General features: G+C 42.5%; 1 protein-coding gene across 1 annotated transcript; it reads right to left on the bottom strand.

Annotated features, from left to right (window-relative positions):
- Positions 1-1,304: 1,304 nt before the first annotated feature.
- Positions 1,305-21,184, bottom strand: LOC124622218 (G-protein coupled receptor dmsr-1-like). The gene is made up of 2 exons (XM_047147871.1): positions 19,253-21,184; positions 1,305-2,165 (listed from the first exon to the last, which is right to left on the bottom strand). Exons 1-2 carry the CDS (start codon positions 20,378-20,380, stop codon positions 2,160-2,162), a joined length of 1,134 nt encoding a protein of 377 aa, XP_047003827.1. The 5' UTR covers positions 20,381-21,184; the 3' UTR covers positions 1,305-2,159.
- Positions 21,185-25,696: the final 4,512 nt, after the last annotated feature.

Genomic DNA, 25,696 nt, shown 5'->3' with positions numbered 1-25,696 from the left:
AGGAAGTCTCCTGTCCAGTGAATTACATGGAGGTGATTCTACTGAAAATGTAGGGTCCATACACTATGATTTCTATGTACTTCATAAAAGCAACCTCTAGCTTGTGATTTTCCAAATTACACTCTTTCAGTGAACTCTTCTCTGATAATATTGCGTGTATTTCTCTTCCAAGAATGTGACAATACAACATTCAATATTTTGAAAACTATAAGCCAGACCAGAAGAAATTGTGGTCTTTATTTCTTTGACAATTATCCATAACTGTTTGGTATTTTGACAGCAGCTATTCCTGAACACATCGTCTTACAAAATGCAGCATGCATTCAACATGTTCTCTAAGTAACACATGGTTAATAATGCTTCAAAGTACGAAGAACTGTGTTGTGTACTAAGTGGTCTGCTGCCGTTGACTAAGAAGATGCGTCTGAACACGTTTGCAATGTATTAATTGTGATTAAAACATCTTTATATCGTTTTGAGCTTTGGATGGATATTGGATGTACAGCAGTAGTGCTGGGTATTGGACGGTTTCAGTTTGACACGGTGGGTCGTTGAAACTATTTCTGTGCAATCTTAAATTTTGTAGGTTGAATGAGATAAAGTTGGTTGTGTTATTTATTGTGAGTTGTTGAATTGAGTAAGTGGTTGCTCACTAGTAATTTTATCCTCTTAGTTACTGTCAAGACAAAGATGCAATCTTAACTTTATAGAAAGCGTTTCCTTCTTAATTTATTCATAACACTACGTTTATTTATTACGTTGTCTACGGTGTAACGTATGTAGACGACAGAAATCGCCTTCGAAGTTTATATTCACGGTAATCATTTCAGAACCCATTGTAGGACCTTATGGACACTTGAGAAGAATAAAAACAAGCTTTATGACAAGTGATTTTATATTATCACATAATTCAAAAGAAGTCTTAAGAGAAGCTTGGTACTTTCCATATCTTAACAGCACACGCGACTTTAACATGAGGCATATCAGTATATGAAATGCTAGAGTTTTCCTATGATTTACAATGAAGATGTAATGATTAATTTGAAAAGATAATTTCAGCTGACACTACAATTGTAATAAGTTTTCAGAAAATCGTTGTCGTGTTTATTGTGTATTTGCTTCAAATGAACATAGAGGATATGCATGTTGAGGGGCAGCACTATTAAATGTCGTATTAAGTATACTGTAACACAGTCGCCTTAATAAGTTGTTATGATGCTAGAGAATTGTTTAAATATGTGTCTTCATCACTTTCTTATTAAAAATAAGTGAAATGAGGAGTTGATAACAGGATTCAACGGTTATAAAATGATGCGTAGCTGAATTTTATTCATCTGCATATGCGAAACATTTATTAAATTATTTCTTAAAAGTAACATTATTAAATAACATCAATGGCATTTTAACTAACAGTCAGCTTGGGTACTCCAACTTAATACACGTGGGCTGTTTGAGCAAAGTTTTGCACAACGCCTAAAGGTAGCGTCGATGTACGATGATAACGGAAACTGACCCCATACAAAACTGGTTTCACGGAAGTCACATTTATGTCAATCCTCTCGTACAGTCTTACAATAAGAGGAAAGGTGTCCCTCAGCTTTATATGAAACTGTTAAACTAGAACCGATTTCTTACTAAGAACTGCAGTCGGAGGAATTTGTTCGTATGGTTTCCGACTATTTTAAATAAGTTAACTTTGGTAAGTAATTGTCAAGGATCGTCAGTATATAGCTGAATGCCACATACGCTGCGACGAGGTTTGTTTTATCAGTATTATCCCAAGAGAGGAACTGTGTCTGCTGTCTTACTGTTGTTTCTACTATTGCGTTAGCCGTGTGTAAACATCACCAGCGGATAACAAGACGAGAGGCAGGGCAGCGTTATACGACGAGGCAACATCGAAAGTACCCTATTGGTGCCAGTATACGAACACACTGTGCCACAAAAAAACGTCATTTGCTCTCGGGCTCATAAAGCAAGTGACACTTTCTCGTATGCAAATACTTTTTGCTTCGATGTAAATGAACGCCGATTGTTTAAGTAGCACCGTCCATGCAGTCTCACGTTGAACAATACGGCATTGTGTCGGCAGGAGAAGCGATAGGATTGCACCGTTGTCTGCAAGCGAAGAAGACGATTCATCTGGCGACCAGTCGCTGTTATACCTGCGAACAATAAAAACATTACATCAACATTTGCACGAAATGTCACATGATTGATGTCAACGGTTCTTATAACGGAAACCCCTGTCAGGTGTAAGTAAGGAAAAATTTCATATTACTTTCGAAATAGAATTCGAGGAGCACTAAATAAGTATACCAACACATATTTTTCGCGGCCAATTTCGGTAGAAAAATTGCAGAATTTGTTTAAGGACCGCGTGGAATATTCCCGCTTCAAACCCTGCAGTTTCATGACGTTCAGATAGACGGTGGGGCTATACGTCGCCTTCAAAATGGTGTCTGTAAAGGACGGGCGTCCCAAGGAGAGAGCTGTCACTGAGTTTCTTATCGGGGAAAACCAGATCATTGCACAAGCGCTCTCTGAATCTCTACGGAGAACTGGCAGTGAGAAAAAGCACGGTGAGCCGTTGGACGAGGCGTCTGTCATAATCGGAACGAAGTCGTGCAAACCTGTCCGATCTCCTTGTGCCGCCCGACTCAGAACCTCTGTGACTTCTGCAGTGCTGGAACGTGCGGACACTCTCATTGGAGATGATCGACCTATCGCAGTCACACACATCTCAGATAACTTGACGCCTCTGTTGGACACTCGTCCACTAACTGGAGAACCCAACGGTGTGTGGCCGCTGCATTCCTCGCCGCCTAACAGAAGGTCATCTGTACGGAACTACTTGCGCGCCTCGAGGCTCCGTGAAATGATTTTGCGTATTATCGTCACGGGCGATGAAATATAGGTTCCTAACTTCGAAAAGGAAACAAAACGGCTATCCATGGAGTGGCGCCACACTACTTCTCCTCCAGAGAAAGTTCAAAGCCGCACCCTCACCTAGTAACGCCATGGCGGTGGTCCTCTAGGTCTCTGAAAGGGCTGTACTGTTTGATGACCTCCCTAATAGTACAATTTTCAACTCTGAAATGTGTTGTTGTACCATCAGCAAATTGAAGGAACGACATCAGCATGCTCCTCGCCACAAAAATGGAAACGAACTCCTCCTTCACCAGACAACATAAGGCCCCACAGAAGTCTGCGTATCCGAAAGGTGCTCACAAAATTTCATTGGACTGTTCTGCCCAATCCACCCTACAGCCCGGATCTCGCACCTTCTATCTGTTTGGCCCAATGAAAGACGCGATTCGTGGGAAGCGGTACGTGGTTGTGAGTAGGTTATTGATACACCAAGGCATTGGTTCCGAAGATTCCAATAGAGTGGTATCACGCGGGCAAACTGGTCCTTCCAATAAGGCGGCGTAAGGCCGTCGCACTAAACGCAGGGTATTGTGAAAATTAGGGTTGTGTAGCTAAAAGAGTGAGGAATCATATGGTGTATTGGAACCATGAATAAAACCAATCTGCTTTCAGGATAAATGCGCTGCATTATTTATTGAATTCTCTTTGTGTAATAGGTACACACAGAGTAGTTGGTTCTGTTCTGAACATTAAACAATGTAGCGTCACTCTGCTGTGTTATAGTACATTTTCAAGCGTATGTGTGTCCTGTACCTCATATATTACAGTTTGGGTAATATTCCTGCCTTAATCTGATATGGCGTCTACTTATTGAATGCAGACACAGGGTATCCCTAAAAATACCGACATGCTCTGGGGACATGTTCTTTTCACCAAACAAGAAAACAATTTCTACTAAACGTGGGCTCTAAAACGCATACCTTTACAGCTAAGAGCTCTTGCTCAGGAGAAGAGATGTGTTTCACACTAGCGAAGATGAGCAAGTGCTCATAGCTCTTAAGGCATGCATTTTCGACCCCATGTTTACTAGACTTTTTTCCATGGTTTTGCCCATACTTCATAGTACTTCCAGAATATGGAAAGTGAAGTCCTTTGAGCAGAAAAGATTTAATCATTTATTCATATATATAATCACCATATAAAATACTGCTTACAAGCTTTTATGTAGTTAGAAGTGTACACATATTATTGATTCCTCGTAAATTTTGGTCACCGATTACAACAAATATGCGTATGTTCCCATTAATAACACTAATAATAATTAGTAATAATACCAAATTTGTAAAGACGGCAGTGTCCACGCTCCGTTGGGTATACACGGTGTTTGACCACTATAGGACAAACGAAAGGGCGTGTAGAGGACAATAAAACATGCTAATAATCCTAACAAACGTTAAGTTGGAAAATGATATTGTTTCCCGATAAGTCAAAGATGTCCTGAACTGCAGATATGCACTTGATGAGCACATTAAAAGTGTTCTTCATGGCCACAGTTCGTGTGAGAGCAGGCTTCAGCATGTCTGCCCTTCGATACACGTTCACGTGTAAAAGTCCCATGTTTCCACAATGTGTGCCCGGAGTTCACTGATGCTGCCAGCAGGGCTATAACACACCATATCTTTTAAGTATTCCCACACACACAAATCGAAGGTGTTCACGTTGGGGAACCTGGAACGCCCGGTGTTTTGCGATGTACGATCGATTCTCTCGTCAAGATTAGTGTTACAAGTTCCGAAAAGTCACGTGAAAGTGAGCTGAGACACCGATAAACATCATGCATGTACCACATACGCCTCCATTCACCGTAAGAAACATTATCCTTTGGTTTAGAATTTGTTGTAGGAAACGGAGGCACACACGACCAGTAAGTCGGTCTAGCCGGAAATGAGGCCGTATTGGGGAAACCATTGGTTTCCGACCTGTGTTTGTTTGGATTATATGCTTGTTCACAGTTCTCATTAATTCGATATGACGCTTCGGCGGTGGTTTGTGCCGCATTTCATCCGTTATTTAACAAAGCACCTCCTTGTTAGGTCTCCCGAGACTTACTGAATTACGGTCCACACTTCTTCTAAGTAGAAAAATGTGAAGTGTATATAATAAACCGACGCAAACCACTAGCAAGCGCAAGCATGCTGTCATTTACTTACTTGTAACGTTACAGTGCTATATTTTTGTGTCTAACTATTGAATTCGACGGATTCAATCAGATGAAGGTAGATAACCCAAATTTGATATGACTTACCGCCACTGTAAATTTCTCTCAGTATGTAGCGTCATGTCCTGACTGAAATTCTGATTTGAATTTAGACTGTGGCAGAAATTAGATCGGTTCTCACGGTCGAAATAGTATGCCAATACGTACTGCAGAGGTACCGACGCCCCACGTCAAAACCTTACTTAAATTCGTAATTAGATGACACGCAACAGTCTCCGACTAATGCTTTGGATGTGAGTTTTGTCATTAGTACTGTCAAATTATTAACTCATATTCTATGATTGTCCATTATTGTACTGTAGATGTTATTAGGTGAAGTCGGCAGATGAGTAATAATTAAAGAAGTGTCGGATACACGCATGTATGTATAGATCATACGTCACTTAAAACATCGATGTCTAAAGATGTTCCAAGGAATGTTAAGACTGGCAGAAAAATGTTATTGTTTTAGAATAGCAACAGGAAACAAAGTGCAAGATATATGATTAGTGAATATAGAATACTCAGCTCTGGGGATGAATATGTGGCGCATGAGTCGATTAATTTCAAATCCACTATACAGCACGTTGTAGAGTAGTACTTAATATCAAGGTTTTGAGAAACGGGAAAGACACACCGTCGATCAATAAACAAACTACAAAGTTGCTGCGAACGCACTGAGGGTATTAAAAATTCAGGAAAAGAATGTAGTGGTGATTAGTGGAGGAAAAAAGGATGGTATCCGGTAGCGGTCACAATTGTTATTTTTATTTAACCATTCTATTATTGTTGATAATGTATTTAAATGTCGATAAATTACCGTGAATCCCAATGTGTAGGCTTTAGTTCCCAATCGTCTAAAGAATTTCTCCTGTCACCTTTGGGAATGATTCGTTAGTGTGATAAATGCCAGGTTGTATTGTGGCTCGTTATTTACATTGAAGTACAGGCCCTCTGTAATAGGTTAGGCAGGTCAGTTCGAAGATGGGTCGAAAAAAAGGCATACAACCTCCATTAGGAACAAGCTCAGTAAAGCTTTTTGGAGTTCGATGCGACGGAAGTGTCTTGATTTTTTTTCTTTTTGTGAGAAACACAAAACCCCCCATCGATACCTACTGAGGCGTAGTGTAGGAACAATAATATATATATATTTTCTGTGAATTCTTTCAATTTTTCCAAAATAAATCAAATAGGGATGAAACCTTTAGGCACAAATTTTCTCACTTTATCTAATATCTTACTCTGTAAAGCTAATTTCATTTGACGTGAAAGACGTTGGTTCTACATATGAAGAGAATCAGCGAAATTGCCGTTCTGAAAATAACCCGCAGGTTATGTCGAAGTCAATTCTCCATACATTCATGCATTCCATACATTCATGCATTGTTGTCCATAGAAGTATTACTGAAAGGTTCTGTGTAGTCCGTAACGTAGGACAGAAGATTTAACACAACGAGAGCTATATAGGCGTATCGTAGGTAGTGAGTGGGTAGCTCTCTCATGAGAGTGTAAATGGTGAAAGGCTAGGCTCGGTGATTGACTATGGCAGGAAACATAGCCATAATCTGCCAGCGAGATTCAAACTTAATCACAAGTCACAGCACAGTGTAATAATAGTTCCATGGGAACTATAATTTCTGTTCACGAAGATCTACACAAAGGATGTCCCAAGACCAGTAATATCTCCACAACAAAGAAGCTAAGAAACAACCCTCCTATACATGGAGCAAATATTTTTCTAGGTAAGCGGCCCGCGACTTTCCTGCAGAAAATAGCACAAAGGTACAGCGAGATATAAATTAGTTAACGTAGAAACTGATGCACACCACAGTGCGGTTAATATAGGGCAGAAAACACTGCACAAATGAAATGGTCACAAGTACCGAATGTTCACATTTATAAATAAGCTCTGCAAAACTACTGTAAAGCTGTTGTCATTTACGCAGTGGCCTAGTCACAGAGGAAACACCGAGTCCCGTCAAATCACCGAAGTTAAGCGCTGTCGCGCTTGGCCGGCACTTGGATGGGTGACCATCCGTGGTGCCATGCGCTTTTGCCATTTTTCGGGGTGCACTGAGCCTCGTGATGTCAACTGAGGAACTACTCGACCGAATAGTAGCTTCTCCGGCCAAAAAAGGAAAAAAAAACCATCGTAACGACTGGGAGAGCGGTGTGCTGTCCACTCTAATCTGTACCATATGTTAAACATTTTTCTCACTTCATTTGTGAGTGCTAAGAGTATAGCCACACCCTTAAGTGAGGTTAACTGCAATTTGTCTTCATGTTTTGTACAGGGTGTTATTTCTTGATACAGTAAGAAATTTATCGCCAATCTACTTTTTACAAAAATTTAACTGTGTTTTGATAGTTTGGTCCATGGTGTATCATAACCTGAGGTATAGGCCTACTCTAGCGAGACTAAGTACTCAGTAAGAAAATGAAAAGACGCACGACGAATTATTTATCTGAATGGGACGGAAATAGGTAGATAAGACGCATCTGTACAGACAAAGAAATGATCTCAGTTACAGTAAAATTGTACGAGCTACTGAGGAGAAACAGCTTCACAAAATGATGAAGTAAATGAGGTATTGGTCAAACTTTGGCTAGTAATATAAGAGTCCGCCTTGATGCAAAACACCTTGTTATTCGTTTAGTTCTTTATTCTCGCAAACTAGTTTAGGCGACAAATATCACCATCATCAGTGAGTTTTTTTTTGGTTTTTTATCTTATTTATTGCATGTTACAGCATGTCTTAAGCAATTATTGTAGCTGTTTGCGACATATTTTCTGTGCTCTCTTTCCCTTTTTTCGGCTTGGAGACAGAGGGATATGTGTTCAAATTCTGTCCAACTGGCGCGTTACGTCACCAATCTCTCGAGTTGGTTGGAGGCCCCTACCCACAATTTTCCAAACGTTCTCAACTGAGAGATCTGTCGACCTTGCTAGGGTTTGGCAAGCATGAATATAAGCAGCAGAAACTCTGATTTTATGCAGGCGGACTTTATTTTGCTGAAGTGTCATACCGGGATAGTAATCCATGAAGGGCAACAATACGGGGCGTCGAATATCGTCGTCTTGCCATTGTGCTGTAATGGTGCCCTGGATGACAACCAAAGGGGTCTTGCTACCATAAGACAAGGCGCCCCAGACAGTCACTGCTGTTTGTCGGGCCGAGTAACAGGTAACAGTCACCTTGAATCGGTCATCTCCAAGCACGTCTTCGGCCTGTCATCTCTTCATGTCATGTCTTCAGTGACAAATACCGCTTCGAACTGAGCCCCGATGACCAATCTGGCGGCGCTCTGGGCAGCTGTAGGATAGAAATGTGACTCATGGCCACAATATGGTCTGACAGGTAGGGTACCAATTCTCTTAATAGCAAGACCCATTTGGATGTCTTCGGCGGCACCCTTACAGCACAGCGGTACATCGACAATGTCCGATGCCCTGTTTTGTTGCCCTTCATGGTAAGCCGTCCTGGGGTTACATTTCATCACAATAATGTCCGCCCGCAAACAGCGACAATCTCTCATTCACTGGAATAGGATTGTCTTCAGTGACAAATACCGCTTCGAACTGAGCCCCGATGACTAGTCTGGAGACGCTATGGGCAGCAGTAGGATACAAACGTGACTAACGGCCACCATATGGCCTGAAAGTCAGTAGTGATGGTGTAGGGCACGATTTTTCTTAGTAGCAGAACCCCTTTGGTAGTCATCGGCGGCACCCTTACAAACAGCGGTTCATCGTCAATGTCCTGTTTTGTTGCCCATTATGGCAAGCCATTCAGGGGTTACATTTCATCAAGATAATTCCCACCTGCAAACAGCGAGAATCTCTACTGCTTGTCTTCTTGCTTCTCAAACCGTACATTGGCGAGCAAGGTTGACGGATCTCTCCCCATTTTGAGAACGTTTGCCACATTAAGGATATGGCACTCCAACCAGCTTGCGATTGGAGAAGGATCAAACCGTGTGGAGGCGGGCATTTACTGCTATGTAAACCGTAGATGGCTTGCCGTACAGGGCAGCAAATCGAATATCGTCGATGTACTGCTCCCCTGTAGGGGTACTGCGGATGACTACCGAAGGAGTCCTCCTATGAAATGAGGTGGCACTCCAGATCATTGCTCCTGGTTGTCGGGCCGTGTGTTGGGACGACAGTCAGTTTGGCATCCCACCGTGGTCCGCGACGCTTCAGACACGACTTCGCTGGGCGTCAGGGCTCAGTTCTTAGCAAACGCATCACTGAAAACTATTCCACTCCAGTAAAAGAGATTCCAGACCGAATGTGCCCGACTACACAACAAATCTGCCTTGTTGGCTCACTGAAGTCAATGGTAGTTGGCGCAATGGGCGCGAAGAATTCAGTCACCTTTTAGTGAGCCGCCTGTTAATAGTCCTTATGGTCACTGAAGCACCATTTGCTCGTCGGATCGATCACAATGATGAATTCGTGACTGAATGTGTGTCTAACGACTGACAGATCTTCGGTAGGTTTTTTCATCCTGTGTTTGGCTATGGTGAATCTGTTTCTGCCAGTATCAGCAAATCGTGTTAATGGTCCTTTTTTTCGATTATTGCAGCCGGCTTTTTGGAGGCCAATCACTTATCCTTACGCAAAACTATATGTGTATATTATTCACGCGCCTGACTGCAAACCGTGCTCACTGTCTAACTGAGTACACGGAATGAAATTCTCAGACTGTATGCCGTGGTATCGACAAGTCTCCTGTCTAGTGTCCTTGCCAGCTGCACGGTGAAGTTAGACTGCAGCGTCGCAGATTCATCCATAGGAAGCCAAAGTTAACAATTTTTCAGTTCAATTTCCGTCGATAGCTGTGTGATAAGCTGAAAATTTGGTGATAGAAGGATCTGCAGTTAAAGGATTGTGAAGTAAGTGACGCCATATGCCTTGGAGACGGCACAAAAGATTGGGTGGTGGAAGGATGGGGAAAGAAGTCGGCCGTTCCATTTTCAAAAGAACCATCCCGTTATTTGCCTTAAGCGGTTTAGGGATATCACGATAAACCTACATCTTTATTGTCTTACAGTAATTTGCTCCGGCATGTTTCTAATCGCTCGCCAATGTCATATCTCTGCTACTCCTCAGTTTGTAAATACCAAAACACAGCCGGCCGGAGTGGCCGAGCGGTTCTAGGCGCTACAGTCTGGAACCGCGCTATCGCTACGGTCGCAGGTTCGATTCCTGCCTCGGGCATAGATGTGTGTGATGTCCTTAGGTTAGTTGGGTTTAAGTAGTTCTAAGTTCTAGGGGACTGATGACCTCGGAAATTAAGTCCCATAGTGCTCAGAGCCATTTGAACCAAAACACAACAACTGCTTCGCCGGTTCTACGTCTGCCGCAGAAAACACGTATTATAGGAATGCTTCTTCCCATTTTACTCTTTTTATTAAGGCGTTTCTGCAAAACACCTTGTCAGCTAACGTTAATGCGAGTTTTATTGCATTTGCCGTTGGTTTACCATAACGGGCGCCTTGATATAGTGCAAGTGGCTCCCTGTCACATGTCAATTCACTTTTTACATTTTTTATGAAAGAGAGTGCTTCATGGTATCAAAATCGGGATCTGTCTTGTCAATATGAGCTTGTAGTTGCACACCACTAATTAACAGTCCATAGTACTGGTACAACAGAGCGTCCTCGTTTTCACGTTTTCTTAATGCAGAGGGATTCTAAAATGGAACAGCACTTTTGGTAGATTGTTATTACTTACTTTCGTAGAATTCGTAGACGTTACTTTCCGAAAGCTTCTTAAAAATTTTTTTACACATTGTGCCATAAATTTCAAGGGGTGTAATTATTTTTTGTGCTATGTTTTATGTCCCCATTTTTCCAGTCTGACATTCACCTACTTGTGGTTAATGCGGTTTACTATAGACAACAACCTATAATGGATCAACATTTTCGATTCGCGCATGAACAATGAAACAACGTAGGATCTCGACTGAGGGCAAATCATGTGTGTCATGATTTTTAGCTTTTTTCACTGTTTTACAGTTAATACACGATTGACAAACATTTTTGGGAATATTTATAAAAACGTTTACTCTTTTTCACAAAGTTCTATTCGAAAAAAGTAAATTTTAATTAACAGTGCATCCCCTGAGGATGCATCTGTAACGATGCGAAATTGGTAGTCTTCCCAATAAGGGAAGCGAACTAAAACGGTGTGGCCTGTTTTCGTTTACTGTGAATTCCATCAACTAGTAAGACTCCATTTTAGGAAAGAACGGTCTGAAGAGCCTTAATTATTAACAGTACGGTGAAGGAATCATACCACTTTATTCTGTTAGAGAGAATGTTTTTTCAGGGACACAAAAACTGATTTGCGTGTTCGTGTCCTTTCATAGTACAGCACACAGCCTGTTGATTACGACGTATATCATCGAGTTCAACTGGATGAGAAACTGCTCGAGGAAAGGTTTCGATTGCAAAAAAAACGAACCTAGCTGTCCACGAAGACATTTTTGTATACTTACCATCTTCACTGTATTTGGCATCCTTTTACTTCGTGCTATTTTCCCACCAAGAGACACTACTCTCTTTAGAGATGGAACCTACATGTAGAAGATTTTTAGCTATAGTACGCCGAAATTTCATCGAGAAAACATACTGTATCACCAGGCTAAGAATTTTCTGTACGTCTTCTTTCCACTTCTAAGTTTTCAACGTTCCTCTGTTTTTCGAAGGCTCCCAGGAGCCCGTATCTGTACACTGGCAAAGCATTGTAATAGTACAGTTCGACATTCATCTGTCAGCCGTCGAAGGCAACGAAACGTAACAAACGTGTTATACAAGCAGTCCGTTACACGTATGACCCACGCATTGTTTACCACACCGCGCGACCGCTACGTTCGCAGATTCGAGTCCTGCCTCGGGCATGGATAAGTGTGATGTCCTTAGGTTAGTTAGGTTTAAGTAGTTCTAAGTTCTAGGGGACTGATGACATGAGATGTTAAGTCCCATAGTGCTCAGAGCCATTTGAACCCTTTGAACCATTGTTTACTACCAAAGGAGTTAGAAGACTGTCATCTCGGTCGCCAACCCATCCTATGTTGCCGTGTCATCTCATACTCAATTGCGTACCGCCCCCTGCCCCCTTCCCCCCCCCCCCCCCAAGCGCGGCGGCGCACACATGCACACCGTAGGAACAAGACCCTCCTGTTCCCCCTCGCCCTCTCCTTCCCCCTATCTCTGTCTGTCTGTCTGTCTGTCTCTCTCTCTCTCTCTCTCTCTCTCTCTCTCTCTCTCTCTCTCTCTCTCACACACACACACACACACACACACTCTCGTTGGAACACAAACACACGCATACGCATACACACACACACACACACACACACACACACACACACACACACACTCACGTAAACAACACATATGGGAAACAAATACTAAATGAAATATTAAACGCGTTTTTCTGAATAATATCTTCTCGTTGGTAAACATCTGCTATTATATGTTTCGACACTGTAATAACGAGATGTTCTGGCATATACATAAACGTTATTCATGTACATCATTTAGAAGTACAACAGTAGAGTGACGGGAACGATAAATGTTATTGCGCCAAATACTCTACGCCACAAATGCTACAGATATACAAATGTATGTGTGTAACTGGAGCCGGACAGTGTGGCCGAGAAGTTCTAGGCGCTTTAGCCTGGAACCGCGTGACTGCTACGGTCGCAGGTTCGAATCCTGCCTCACGCATGGATGTGTGTGATCTCATTAGGTTAGTTAGGTTCCAGTAGTTCTAAGTTCTAGGGGACTGATGACCTCAGATGTAAAGTCCCGTAGTGCTCAGAGCCATTCGAACCATTTGTGTAACTGGAACGTCTCTTTACGACTTTCGTCTAACACAGCAACATGTTAAATAAAATCAAGGAATGTTTACATTTCTGTACCTAAAACTACTGACACTTAATCACAGTAGGACTCTGTTGAGATACAGCGGTACATTATGTTGTAATTAATAGTTTCAACAGTATAAATGCGTAATTTTGAAATATATGACATTTAAATAAAAACACATCGACCAAGATGTAATCGTAGCATGCTGCAGTAAAAGGTTCTTTCAGTTACCACTGTGTAGGATAATAGCCACAAATTTTGCATAAGGTACTAATTAGTACATGTTTACAAATTACAATTCAATCCAGCCGCGCTTTCAAGTGGGCAAGCAACATGAAGAATTAAAGTAAACACGCAAACGTAAGTTGCTTCAGTATCATAAAGAAATATTCTATGTAGTTATGGTCAGATAGAAAACTACTTCCTTTCGAGACCGATGGCCTTTTTAGTCTGGTCTCTTCAACACCCCACAAACCAACCAACCAACTTCCTTTCTGCCTAATAGGACTATGTTACCCATTAACCATCACACAAAAAGGACAAAATGCAGAGGCTGTAGAGACAACAGACACGGAGATAAGAATATGAAAGACTCTCCGTATGTTTGCTCTATTTAAGGATTAGGTGTTGGGCTTTACATTTATGAATATCAGTATTCTTAACATTATTGTGAGAAAAAAGAGTTACATACAGGAAAATCTGAAACAAAATCTTTCTTGACTGCGTGTGTGGTTGTGAGTTTGTTTCCCAAAATGCACGTTAGTGTGCAGTTCTGCGTCATCTGTCACGTAGAGTACTAAAGTTAGTACTCTAGGTCTACCATCCTTGGATTGGATTGGATTGGTTGGGGGAAGAGACCAAACAACGAGGTCATCGGTTTCATCGGATTAGAGAAGGAAGTCGGCCGTACCCTTTCAAGGGAACCATCCCGGCATTTGCCTGGAGCGATTTAGGGAAGTCACGGAAAACCTAAATCAGGATGGCCGGACGCGGGATTGAACCGTCGTCCTCCCGAATGCGAGTCCAGTGTGCTAACCACTGCGCCACCTCGCTCTGTCTACCATCCTCGTATTCTGCAATGTAACTACCAGTGTATCTTCCGCTCTGTGATCCACCCACGATTCCCGTTTTAATATAAATATTCGTGACAAATATCTCTTCCCAATACAGAAATACCTATCACGCCCAGAGAACTATAGCGGAGAGCAAGCAAATAATGAATGACCAAATACACAAACTTCTACACGAAAGAAACCTCTGACTATAGATTTACAATAAACACATTCTACAGTGGAAACCACAACACAACGTAGAGAAAAGAATGTTGTGGAGAGGCGAGTCTGCCGTTTGTGCTCAGGGCAAACAAAAGGTCTTACTAGAGTAAGCGGACGCATAGTCCCAGAAAGGCAACAGGAAATATTGCGTAAAATAATATCTACTCACAGTGTAAGTAATAAAACATATTCTCAACGTGAGAGTAGAAGGAGCAGAGCTCTTTGTTGTTGTTTATAAGTAATGTGGCCAATAGTTTTCTTTTTTTAGAAAGAGGGAGAGAGAAGGAGAACGTAAACTACATTTATTCATCTACCCTAGGGAGACGCCACCTAAAAATCATAACAATAACAAATTCATCGATATCCAGTTTACCACTCCTATTGTAACTACCGTACTACGTGACACCGCTCATTTTTGGGAGGACGACGGTTTCCAAGCTGACTGACTGCCAAGTTTGAAGTTCTCATGTTATCCCTGGTCTCTCTAAACATCTTAAGGCATATGTGGCGATGATTTGTTTGGAAACGATAGGGTCGAATTTCTTTTCTCATCCTCCTCCCACATGAGCTCACGTTCCGTTTCTCACGATCTCGCCGCCTACAAGGTGTTACACCCCAGTCTTAAGTCTTGTTAAGTAACAGCTAATTCATTCTCAATTTTGTTACAGTTTCCCTCATGCATTTTAAATGTCGATGACTGACGACCAGGTATAACTGATGCCACTAACATTTGTCTCCCTCAGCCTTTGTTAGATGTGGATAAGAAAAGATCAACAAACCATATAAATTTGGAAGCAACAGCTTAACGTTTCAAACCGCCTGATGTCGTAAGCGTTGTGACACTCGTACTTACTGGGTGACGTACAGTTTACTAAAGTTAAACTAAACTCCATCCGAACAGGCCTCTGAAGGCCCCCACGGTACCGACCGACCGCCGTGACATCCTCTGCTTATAAGCGCTATTGAATACAAAGGGGCATGTGGTCAGCACACCTCTCCCACAGCTGCTGTCAGTTTCCGTAACCGGAGCTCCTAATTCTCAGTCAAGTAGTTCAGCTGCCCCCACAAGGGCTGACTGCTCCCCGTTCGTTAACAGCGAATGGCAGACCCGGATGATACCCCATTCCAAGTAATAGCCAACTCCGACAACTCTTAACTTCGATGATCCGACGAGAATCGTTGTTACCTTGCGACAAGGCTGTTGGCGTACATTATACTGCTATGTTAGCATCTTAAACCGGCATCTAACTATGCAGGGTGAATCTGAACTCCGAAGGCCAAATTTCAGAGTTGGTGCACGAACTATTTCTGAGTATTTTGGTATCAGAGATTACTGACATTCTGTGGCACGTTACAGAGTATTTGTATTTCGCTTGAACTTTAACGCCATGTATCTTTCCACCTGTAATGCGGTGAAATTATCTGCTATACAGTCCAAAGATTGACCCTAGGAAGTGTGTGTCTAACTTGGAAAGAAACACTTTGCATTCCCTCAAGATAGTTTCTGTTGACGGCAATATTGTCCACTTTACTGTTTGCCCCCCCCCCTCCCCCCCCCCCTCCCGCCTAACTTGGTTTCAGTACTGTCTCGGCTCAGTTTTCCGGTTGTGTTGACAGTGATACCCAGCAGCATAGACAGATTCACCGATGATGAATTAGCGGACATGGGCGTCGTGTATTGTTTCACTGAATACAATGGAAGTGGGGGATTAAGATGGTACGCTGAGGTGACCCTGATGCGATAGCGACCACATCAGAGTCTCATCTGATGGTTGTGCTGTGTGTTGTGATTATCGACGGCAATGGTTTCGTGAGGTGTGGCTCATGAAGGTGAGATGGGATAGTTCTTGTTCTCTACATTCATAGATGATCTCACAGATGAGGTTACCAGCACTTTGCGTCTCTTTGCTGATGGTGATGTAGCGTACGGGACAGTGTCGTCGTTGGGTGACTGTCGAAGGATTTAGGAATACGTGGATAGATTTTCCTTGTGCGATGAACGGTGGTTCACTCTAAAGCTGGATACATGTACTGGTATGTTGACGCTAATCAGTAGTAAAAACAATCCTGATATGTTCGAAATCATGTTAGTGATGACATTCACGTCGAATAATATCTCGGTGCAACGTTACAAAGTGATGTGTAAAAAGAGAGAGAGAGAGAGAGAGAGAGAGAGAGAGAGAGAGAGAGAGAGTATAACTCACCTATAAAGGAGACAGCGTACAAACCATTTTCTCTGTCCATTCTAGAATTCTGCTCGAATGTTTGTCATCCTCTCCTCGCCGGATTAAAAGTAAATATCGAAGCAACTCAAATGATTGCTGCTAGATTTATTACCGCTAGGTTCGATCAGCTCTCGAGTATTACGGACGTGCTCAGTGAACTCAAATGAGAATCCCTGGAGGGGAGAAGACGTACTTTCCGCGAACCACTATTGAGAAAGTTTATGTGAGCATCATTTGTGACACAGTGCGGAACGAGCCTACTGCCAACAACAGATATGTATCTCACATAAGGACCGCGAAGATAATGGAAAAAACGGCTCGTATTGAAGCATACTGACAGTCGTTTTCTCCTCGCTGAATTTGCACGGGAACAGGAAAGCTATTGAACAGTATTTGTACAAGGTACCCTCCGCCAAGCACCGTATAGTGGCTGGTGGAGTATTTATGTAAATGTAGACAAATGTTTATGTAACTGCATATTGCAGATTCGTCCACTTCTGTGAAGGTATTTCAACAGAATTATAGGTAACTGGGGTAAAAAACTGATTAAATTATAATTTAATCTGTAAGGAGCCACCGGGTACCACTAGTCAGCTTAATAAAATATTTGGCATACATCACTGAATAACATCCTACGTTTTGACCTCGGAGGTCGGCTTCCCCACGCATAAAAAAAAAAAATGCTTCAAATGGCTCTGAGCACTATGGGACTTAACATCTGAGGTCATCAGTCCCATAGAACTCAGAACTACTTACACCTAACTAACCTAAGGACATCGCACACATCCATGCCCGAGGCAGGATTCGAACCTGCGACCGTAGCGGTCGCGCTTTTCCAGATTGAAGCGCCTAGAACCGCTAGGCCATACCGGCCGGCGACGCATAACAAACTGAACGATGAATGTACTGAAAACTCCTGGCATTTTAAAATTGGGTGCCTGACGGGTACTAGAAATTGAGACCTTTACTTTTCGCAGACAGGTATCTTGGAGGTAGTAGAAGATGTACCGGTAGAAGCAGAGCTGTGAGGGCAGATCGTGAGTCCAGCTTGGATAGCTCAGTTGGAGTCATTACTACTTAGAAGTCCTCCTTTCACCTCGAAATCTAACGAACGACATAAACCCGTTTCACACGAAGTGCATTTTCAGGAGACCGATTACCCCAAATAATTACATCAAGAAGCGCAGACTCAAAACAGAAACGTTAATTTGCTAAAGATTGTGCCATTTATTTATATGATTCTTTGAAGCTATATGACAAAAGGAAATATTTGCTATTTACGAAATATAAATCTGTGATCTAAAAGAAGTTATCTGCGTTAGTTAGCACACAGAAAAGATGTATTAGAAGTAGGTGGTACTTTTACTGCCAAAATAGACATTTTAGTTCATCTTAGTATAACAATACGTTTTAGATCAAGACAATATAAATATCGCAGTAGAGGCGGCCTTCATGTGTAATATTATGCATTTCATTTCAACTAATCTAATTTTTTTTATATTCTTGAAATTTTTTCTCCAAGAGGACAACAAAAAGTACATGCCGTATTGTTGTAAGAAGAGAATGTCATTATTTGGGAACCATGAAGACGGCAAGGAACACAGGCCAAGTAGGCAAGGTTAGGTCTGTGAAATTAGGAGCTAGCAGAGAAAGACGGAGGCCCTTTCTTTCTCCATAAGTACATTTTCAGGATACCATTAAACGCAAATAATTACACCAAAAAGTCCGATTAAGAATACATAAGTCACTTTCGTAATGTCGTACATGCCTTTTGTTTATATGATTTGTCTGAGGTGAAAGACACAGGGAAAATTCTATTATTTGTGAATTATATAAGCCTGATGTAAATTAAGTCTATATTAACCACCATATAGAAAAGATATACTCAAAGAATGTGTCACTTTTACTAACAAAAAAGGAATTTAATTGTAGCTCAGCAAATAGATTTCTTTTAGATCAAGAAGCAGTACAGGCCTGTAAATTTAATGTACCACTGTTTACTACATAAGAGCTATGATTATCTGTAGTCGTCACTTTATTGGTGTAAGAGCGAAATGTCACTACTCTGGAACCATAGAGAGAAAACACAGAGAGAATGGCAATTAACCAAGGCCGTGAAGGCAAGGTTCGGTAAACAAATTGAGAGGCTAAAAGAAGAAGACGAAGGGGGGGGGGGGGGGTGGCTTTTTATACACACAGGACGATCCAAACGTTAGAGACCGGTTACTTACACCAAAACAAGAAAATGACGTCTAGTAAACGAAGGCTCTAAAACGCATACCTTAAAAGATATAAGTACTTGTTCATCTTCCAAGGTATGAAACATGTCTTCTACTGGAAGTTCTTTCCTTTCCATATTTTGGGAGGACGTAGTATGGTACGATACACACGTCCAGTAAACGTGGCCTCTAAGACGCATATCTAAAGAGCTACGTGCAACTGTTCAGCAGAAGAGATGTGTTTCGCACTAGCAAAGATGAACAAAGTACTCATAGCTTTTAAGGCATGCATTTTAGAAATTTTAGAATCCGTGTTTATGAGACTTTCTTTCTTTTTTTCTGAAAGAGGAACATGTCCCTATGTCCCTAAAATTCGTCGGTGTTATTTTGGGACACCGAAGAATGGTCGGTGGAGTAGTTGACCGCAAAAGAGAAAGGTCCCAGGTTCGAATGTAAACTCACTGTTGAGTATCCGCTCGGTGTTGCGTAGTTGGAAACAGATAGTGATAGGGGCTTGAAACTGACCTGGGTTATTATGTTAGTGTGGCCGTTCCCAGTGAAGTCGATGGGCATCCACCTGTCGAAAGCCCGCGGCCGGAACAGCTGGCTGAACGTCTGCCGGAACTGCCGGCTCATGGTGCAGTACAGGATGAAGTTGACGGCCGAGTTGAGCAGCGCGAGCGCGTCCATGAGCTCACCCAGCGGCACGTAGCACTCGGAGAAGAAGCGCTGGCCGAGCAGCCCGCTGAGGAGGCCCAGCACGCCCTGGGGCAGCTCGGTGACCAGGAAGAGCAGCAGCACGGCCAGCAGCATGCGCGTCGTGCGGTCCGTCTGGCGCTCCTTCTCCTGCTGGCGCGTCGCCGACGACGACGACGCCGCCGACGAGCCGCCCAGCGCCAGCTGGCGCCGCCGGCGCTTAGTCTCCACCAGCGCCGCGATGATCCGCAGGCTGAGCACCGTCAGGGCGGCGCACGGCGTCAGCTTGACGACGACGCCGTACACCCAGAAGTTGACGTCGCTGAGTAGGCCGCCGGCCGCCTGGCTCAGCCGGCTCATCCGCACGTAGTACAGCGTCGTCGAGTTGTCCTCGGGGTGCTCCTTCACCTCGAAGGCGAGGTAGTGCGGCGTGCACAGTAGCGGCCCCAGGACGTACGCCGACGCCACGGCCGCCAACGTCGAAGGCATCCCGCACTGGCGCTGCTTCGCCTGCGGCTGCGCCACCGCCCTGTATCTCCAAACGGCCAACATCACCGTCAGCAGGATGGACACCGTGTGGCAGACTTGGGCGAAGTTGGAGTGGAACAGCACGAAGACGGCCCACGCGTACGTGTACGTGAGCGCCTTGGGCCTCTTCAGCAGGTACATGTGCAGTGCGTACGGCACGTACTCCACCATCACCAGCAGGTCGGCCACGGCCAGTCCCGTCAGTATGCTGTTGGTCGGAGACGCCATCTCGCGCCTCGTCAGCACGGCAATGTTGAGGGAGTTGGCTACCGACCCGAAGACGCACACCAAGAGGCTGAAGTAACCATGGACTTGCTTGTAGCCCTCGTGGAAATGCTCCAGCCCCGCCCCACAGAACTGGGCCACTTCTTCCGCCACCGTAGAATTCGTGGCCTCCGTGGTGGAGTTTACTGTCGGTGACGAAATCATCGCTCACATTGAGCCTAGAATCTTTTCAGCGAAAAATTTTATTCCTACAAACACACACCAGAAAACTCATTTCGCTTACGCGCCGAACCAGATTTATCAGAACGTAGCTAGTATAACAGCTCGTTAAGACAAGACAGTAACGAATCTGCAGAAAAACTAGCAAAGCTGTGTATAGAGTTATGGTAAAGAAAGTGCGTTATTGCTGATCCCAATAAATGGTAACGTAGTTAGTATAGCCACTGTGCATAACTGACAGCATTTTTGTAGGCTGGCAGAAACTACACGAAATTATTCTGCACTTCTTTTTCGACTCGACTGTCACCGTGCAGGAATCCAAGTCCATGTCAACAAATGACTTCCTGATACAGTTTAAGCGTAACTGAACTCTTGGACTAGAAGATTAACCCCGTGCAAAAGTGGACGAGTGTCGATAATACTAGGAGTGTCTTGCACACATTCGTCGACCGAATACGCGGATTCTACACTTTTCTTCGACAACTGCTCGGATGAACCATAACAATAAGACTACAGTGAATTTCCTTACTTTAGAGACAGGACTTTATCTGCCATGAAATCGCATATACCTCGTACATCACTTCTAAATGTAATCAAAGAAGAAAAATATTCGCCTGTTTCCTGTCGAAACTATTTCAGAAAAGCCAGGAATCAAAGATGAACCTCCGATTGGTGTATCGTGTTAAATCTGAACCTGTTTCCCCATTTCTTCGAAATAACTAAATACATTAAATGAAAACGCGATGTTATCACAGAGAAGAATATGCCCTGCGACACCGTCCTACTACAGTGGGTATGCGCCCCAGCGTCACCGCAGCCTCGGTCGCAGCCGGCGGTGGCCACGTCGGCTGTCCAGACACGCCACGTGTGCACCGCGCGGCGTCGCGGACGCTACTGGCGAGGTCGGCGTCGCCAGCGGCCGCGTCGGTGTCGGCGGCGACGTTCACGCGCTGCTAGTGGGCGCGCCGGAGGGGACAGACCTCGCGTCGGCCGCGCATGCGCGGACCAGAACTAACCGCGTGCGGCCACTCGCGCTAGCCGCGCCGGGAGAGAACTTTCGTTATAGGGGGGCTGCTGCGCGCTGCCTCCTGTTTGCCCGCGTTAGTGGTTTCACCCGGGCGTTTACAAGCCGCGAAACGTAATCAAACAACCTAAAGTACTTTTAACTGAATTTCAAACGCTGTGAAGCGGGTTTCAACCTCTACTGTTAGCATTCTCGGCTTATCCAGAAACTACCTTTAACACTCGCAATCCAGTGGTGGTCGTATTGGTGGCAGGTCTGGGGGGGGGGGGGGGGGGGGAGGGTCGAGGGGGGGGGAGGGTGCTTTATGCCCACATACCCACTTTGTGTCAAAACTGAATTGTAGTCGGTTACTTTATATTTTAAAATTTTGAATAAAATAGAATATAATCGTCTCTAATAACTTCTTCAAACAGATGTCATATGTATTTTAAATTTTTAAGTTAAAGTGAACCAGATTTCACTTACCTCAACCTATATCATGTTCAGTATTTCGAAGTTTAGAGCGTTACTTACACATCAGTAACTCTTTAAAACATATAATTAAGAGATCACTAACAATGAACGAAACTTGAATTTTTATAATTTTTTGTTACGTAAATGTCAGCCCGCCAGGCTGGCCGTGTGGTTTAACGCACAGCTGTACGGGCGAGAAAGAGGGCCGGTCTCCGGCACGAATCCTCCCGGCGGATTTGTGTCGAGGTCCGTCGAGCCGGCCAGTCTGTGGGTGGTTTTTAGGCCGTTTTCCATCTGCCTTGCCAAATACGGGCTGGTTCCCCTTATTCCGCCTCAGCTACACTATGTCAGCGATTGCTGCGCAAACAATTTCTCCACGTACGCGTACACCACCATTACTCTATCACGCAAACATAGGGATTACACTCGTCTGGTGTGAGACGTTTCCAGTTCTTGGGGACTGATGACCTCAAATGTTAAGTCCCATAGTGCTCAGAGCCATTTTTGAACTGTTAGGTTTAAGGGAAGAGTTGTGAGGCATCCCTTGGAAATATAGAACACAATGTCATTGAAAAAATTAAAAAACTTATGTAATAATAAAGGTTCTCAAGAAAGACGAGAAAGATACCCTACTGTCCCAATTATGAGTAGACTATTTCCAAAACCTGTGGGTGGGGAATGAAGAAATAATTCCAATTGCCCAATCGTCAAATAATGTATTGTAGATCAGTTTTTTTGTTTGTACTTTCAGTGGTCCATGTGAATACTGTCGGCAAAATGTGTAGTAAAGGAGTATTATATTAAAACGAAATACTTCACATGACAGTTTCACTGTCAGTTTCGCTGTATGAGCAGCGAAAATGTAGTAAGCGATAATTTTTTTTTCTTTTTATCATTTTAGCGTGGTCGTCAGCGAGAAGTTAACAGGGTTTTACTAGGCATGGCCTACACCAAAACAGTACTGGGAAGGGAAGATTGGTACAGCTGATTCATGAATGAATATGGGGCCATACATGGTCAAATACTTATTGTCACTGATAGGAAAAGTAGGACGTTTTAGAATAAATCCTAACAACAGGTTCCCCTGCCTAAAGTGAATAAGTGAGATTACTGTGAGGATCCCTAGATCCTTAATAGATGTCTGCCGGATGACCGTGGGTGGGCTGCAGCAATTATTCTCATTACACATTTTTGGGTAATAAATACTTTTCTGCTCAACGATAAATTACCCCAGAATGTGATGCCATACGAAAGCAGTGAGTGAACGTAGGCATAATATGCTAATGTACTGAGATTCTTATCACCAAAATTGGCAATAACCCTAATAGCATACGTAGCTGAACTCAGACGTTTCAGCAGACCATCAATGTGTTGCTTCCAGTGTAAGCTCTCATCAATGGACAAACCTAAAAAAATTTTAAATTCTATCTTAGCTGCAGACTTCTGTTCATAGTCTATATTCATTACTGGAGTTGTGCCATTAACTGTATGGAACTATACATACTGTGTTTTATCAAAATTTAAAGAGAGTCCATTTGCTGAGAACCACTTAATAATTTTGTGAAAAACGTCATTTACAATTACATCACTTAGTTCTTGGTTTTTGGATGATATTACTATACTTGTATCATCAGCAAAAAGAACTAACATTGCATCTTCATCAATGTGGAATGGTAAGTCATTGATGTATATCAAGAACAGTAAAGGAACTAAGACTGAACCCTGTGGGACCCCGTACTTGATAGCTCCCAGTTTGAAGAATCAGCTGTTGTTTTAACATTACATGAACCACTTATTTCACCTTTCTGCATTCTTCCAGTTAAGTATGAATTGAACCATTTGTGCACTGCCCCATTCAAACCATAATGATTTAACTTATCTAAAAGAATTCCACGATTTACACAAATCAAAGGCCTTTGAGAGATCACAAAAAATACCAATTGGTGATGTCCAGTTATTCAGAGGATTTAATATTTGATCAGTGAAAGCGTATATAGCGTTTTCTGTTGAAAAGCCTTTCTGAAAACCAAACTGACATTTTCTTAGTACTCTATTTTTACAAATATGGGAGGCTACTCTTGAATACGTCACTTTCTCAAAAAATTTTGATAGAGCTGTCAGAAGAGAGATTGGGTGGTAGTTGTTGACATCCAGTGTATCCCCCTTTTTATGTAATGGTTTTACAATGGCGTATTTCAGTCTATTGGGGAATACACCCTCCTCCAAAGAGCTATTACATACGTGGCTGAGAATCATATCTATCTGTGGGGAACAAGCTTTAAGTATCTTGCTGGATATGCCATCAATTCTGTAAGAGCTTTTACTTTTCAGTGAGTTTATTATTTTCCTAATTTCAGAGGGAGAGGTTGGTGGAATTACAGTTGGTTCAAACTGCACAGGTATGGCCTCTTCTATTAGTAGCCTTGCCTCTTCTAGTGAAGATCTAGATCCTATTTTCTCCAGAACATTTAAAAATTGATTATTGAAAATATTTTACATTTCTGATTGTTTGTTAGTACACTTCAGTTTTATGGCACTAAAGACTTCCTGTGCTCTTGGTTGCCCTGTTTTCCTTTCAATACTATTAGCAATTGCTTTAATTTTATTATCAGAGTTACTGATCTTAGTCAACATAATTCTATGTGGCGACATTAACATCAACATGATAAATGAATCGTCAGCACCCTCATAAATATCCTTCAAAGTTTTGGCATATCCCTATTGGTCAATAGTGCTACAAGGGTTGCAACAATGACTGCATCAGTAATTGATCATGTGGCCACAAATATGAACAGGGAAAAATGTGATGTAGCAATAAAAGATTTAGACTGTAAGACAATCGATGTCAAATAACAACAGTAAAATCAGTCATCGAATCGATCCCTAAACTCCAAGTGTACAAAAGACATCTATCAGAAATCAGAATAAAAGAATTTTCAAAAGAACTAGCAAACAAAGCTGAGATGAAGTGTATAAGGAAACCAATATGACTATGAAATTCTCTAAATGATTTGAACTGAACTTGGAAAACGTATTTCCAAACGTATGCATGTCTGTATCAACATCTCACAAAAACAAATGGATAATAGCAAGTTTTAAGAAGTCCTCCAAGACACTTAATACCTCAGTTCCATGAATAAGAGTCGCAATGATCCATAATTCTTAAATCTCTATCACAGGTACAAAAAGATCTATAGGAAAGTGCTGAATGCTACAAAAAGTAATTTAATGACAAAATAATATGTAATGCAGAGAATAAAAGCAAAGTGATCTGGGATGTTATAAAAAAGGAAACGGGGAGAGGCAAAGAGACACAGAATAGCATACTGCTAAGGGAGGGAGATAAGGTAATACATGATCCACAACACTTACCAAACTATGTAAGTGAGCATTTTTCAAGTATTGTAGAGACGTTACAAATAAATATTCACCCAAAACAAGTATAACACCTGTAAACGATGTTGCACTAAATACGATGAAAGCTACTTCCAACCACAGAGAATGAAGTCAATAAAACTGTTCAAAAGTTAAAAATTAAAGTTGGTAGGCTTAGTGCCAATGTGTGTACTGAAACAATGCATAGGGATTATACAAAGCCCCTTAACATATATAATAAATGAATCCTTCACATCAAGGACATTTCCAGAGCAGTTAAAACTGGCAATAGTTGTACCTGTGCTTAAGAAAGGTACTGCTTACTGGCCATCTCCCTGCTGTCACCATTCTAAAAAATAATAGAAGCAATTATGTAAGACAGATTAATGACTTACCTGAATATATACAATCTGTTAACCAAATTACCATTCTCTTTCCGGAGTGGCCAA

The sequence above is a fragment of the Schistocerca americana genome, chromosome 7 (genome assembly GCF_021461395.2).
Source record: "Schistocerca americana isolate TAMUIC-IGC-003095 chromosome 7, iqSchAmer2.1, whole genome shotgun sequence".
Classification (NCBI taxonomy): Eukaryota; Metazoa; Arthropoda; class Insecta; order Orthoptera; family Acrididae; genus Schistocerca; species Schistocerca americana.
This window is presented reverse-complemented; position numbering and strand designations above follow the sequence as displayed.

Excerpts from the sequence above, each read along its gene's own strand:
- LOC124622218 (XM_047147871.1), bottom strand. The coding sequence starts at position 20,380 with ATGATTTCGTCACCGACAGTAAACTCCACCACGGAGGCCACGAATTCT.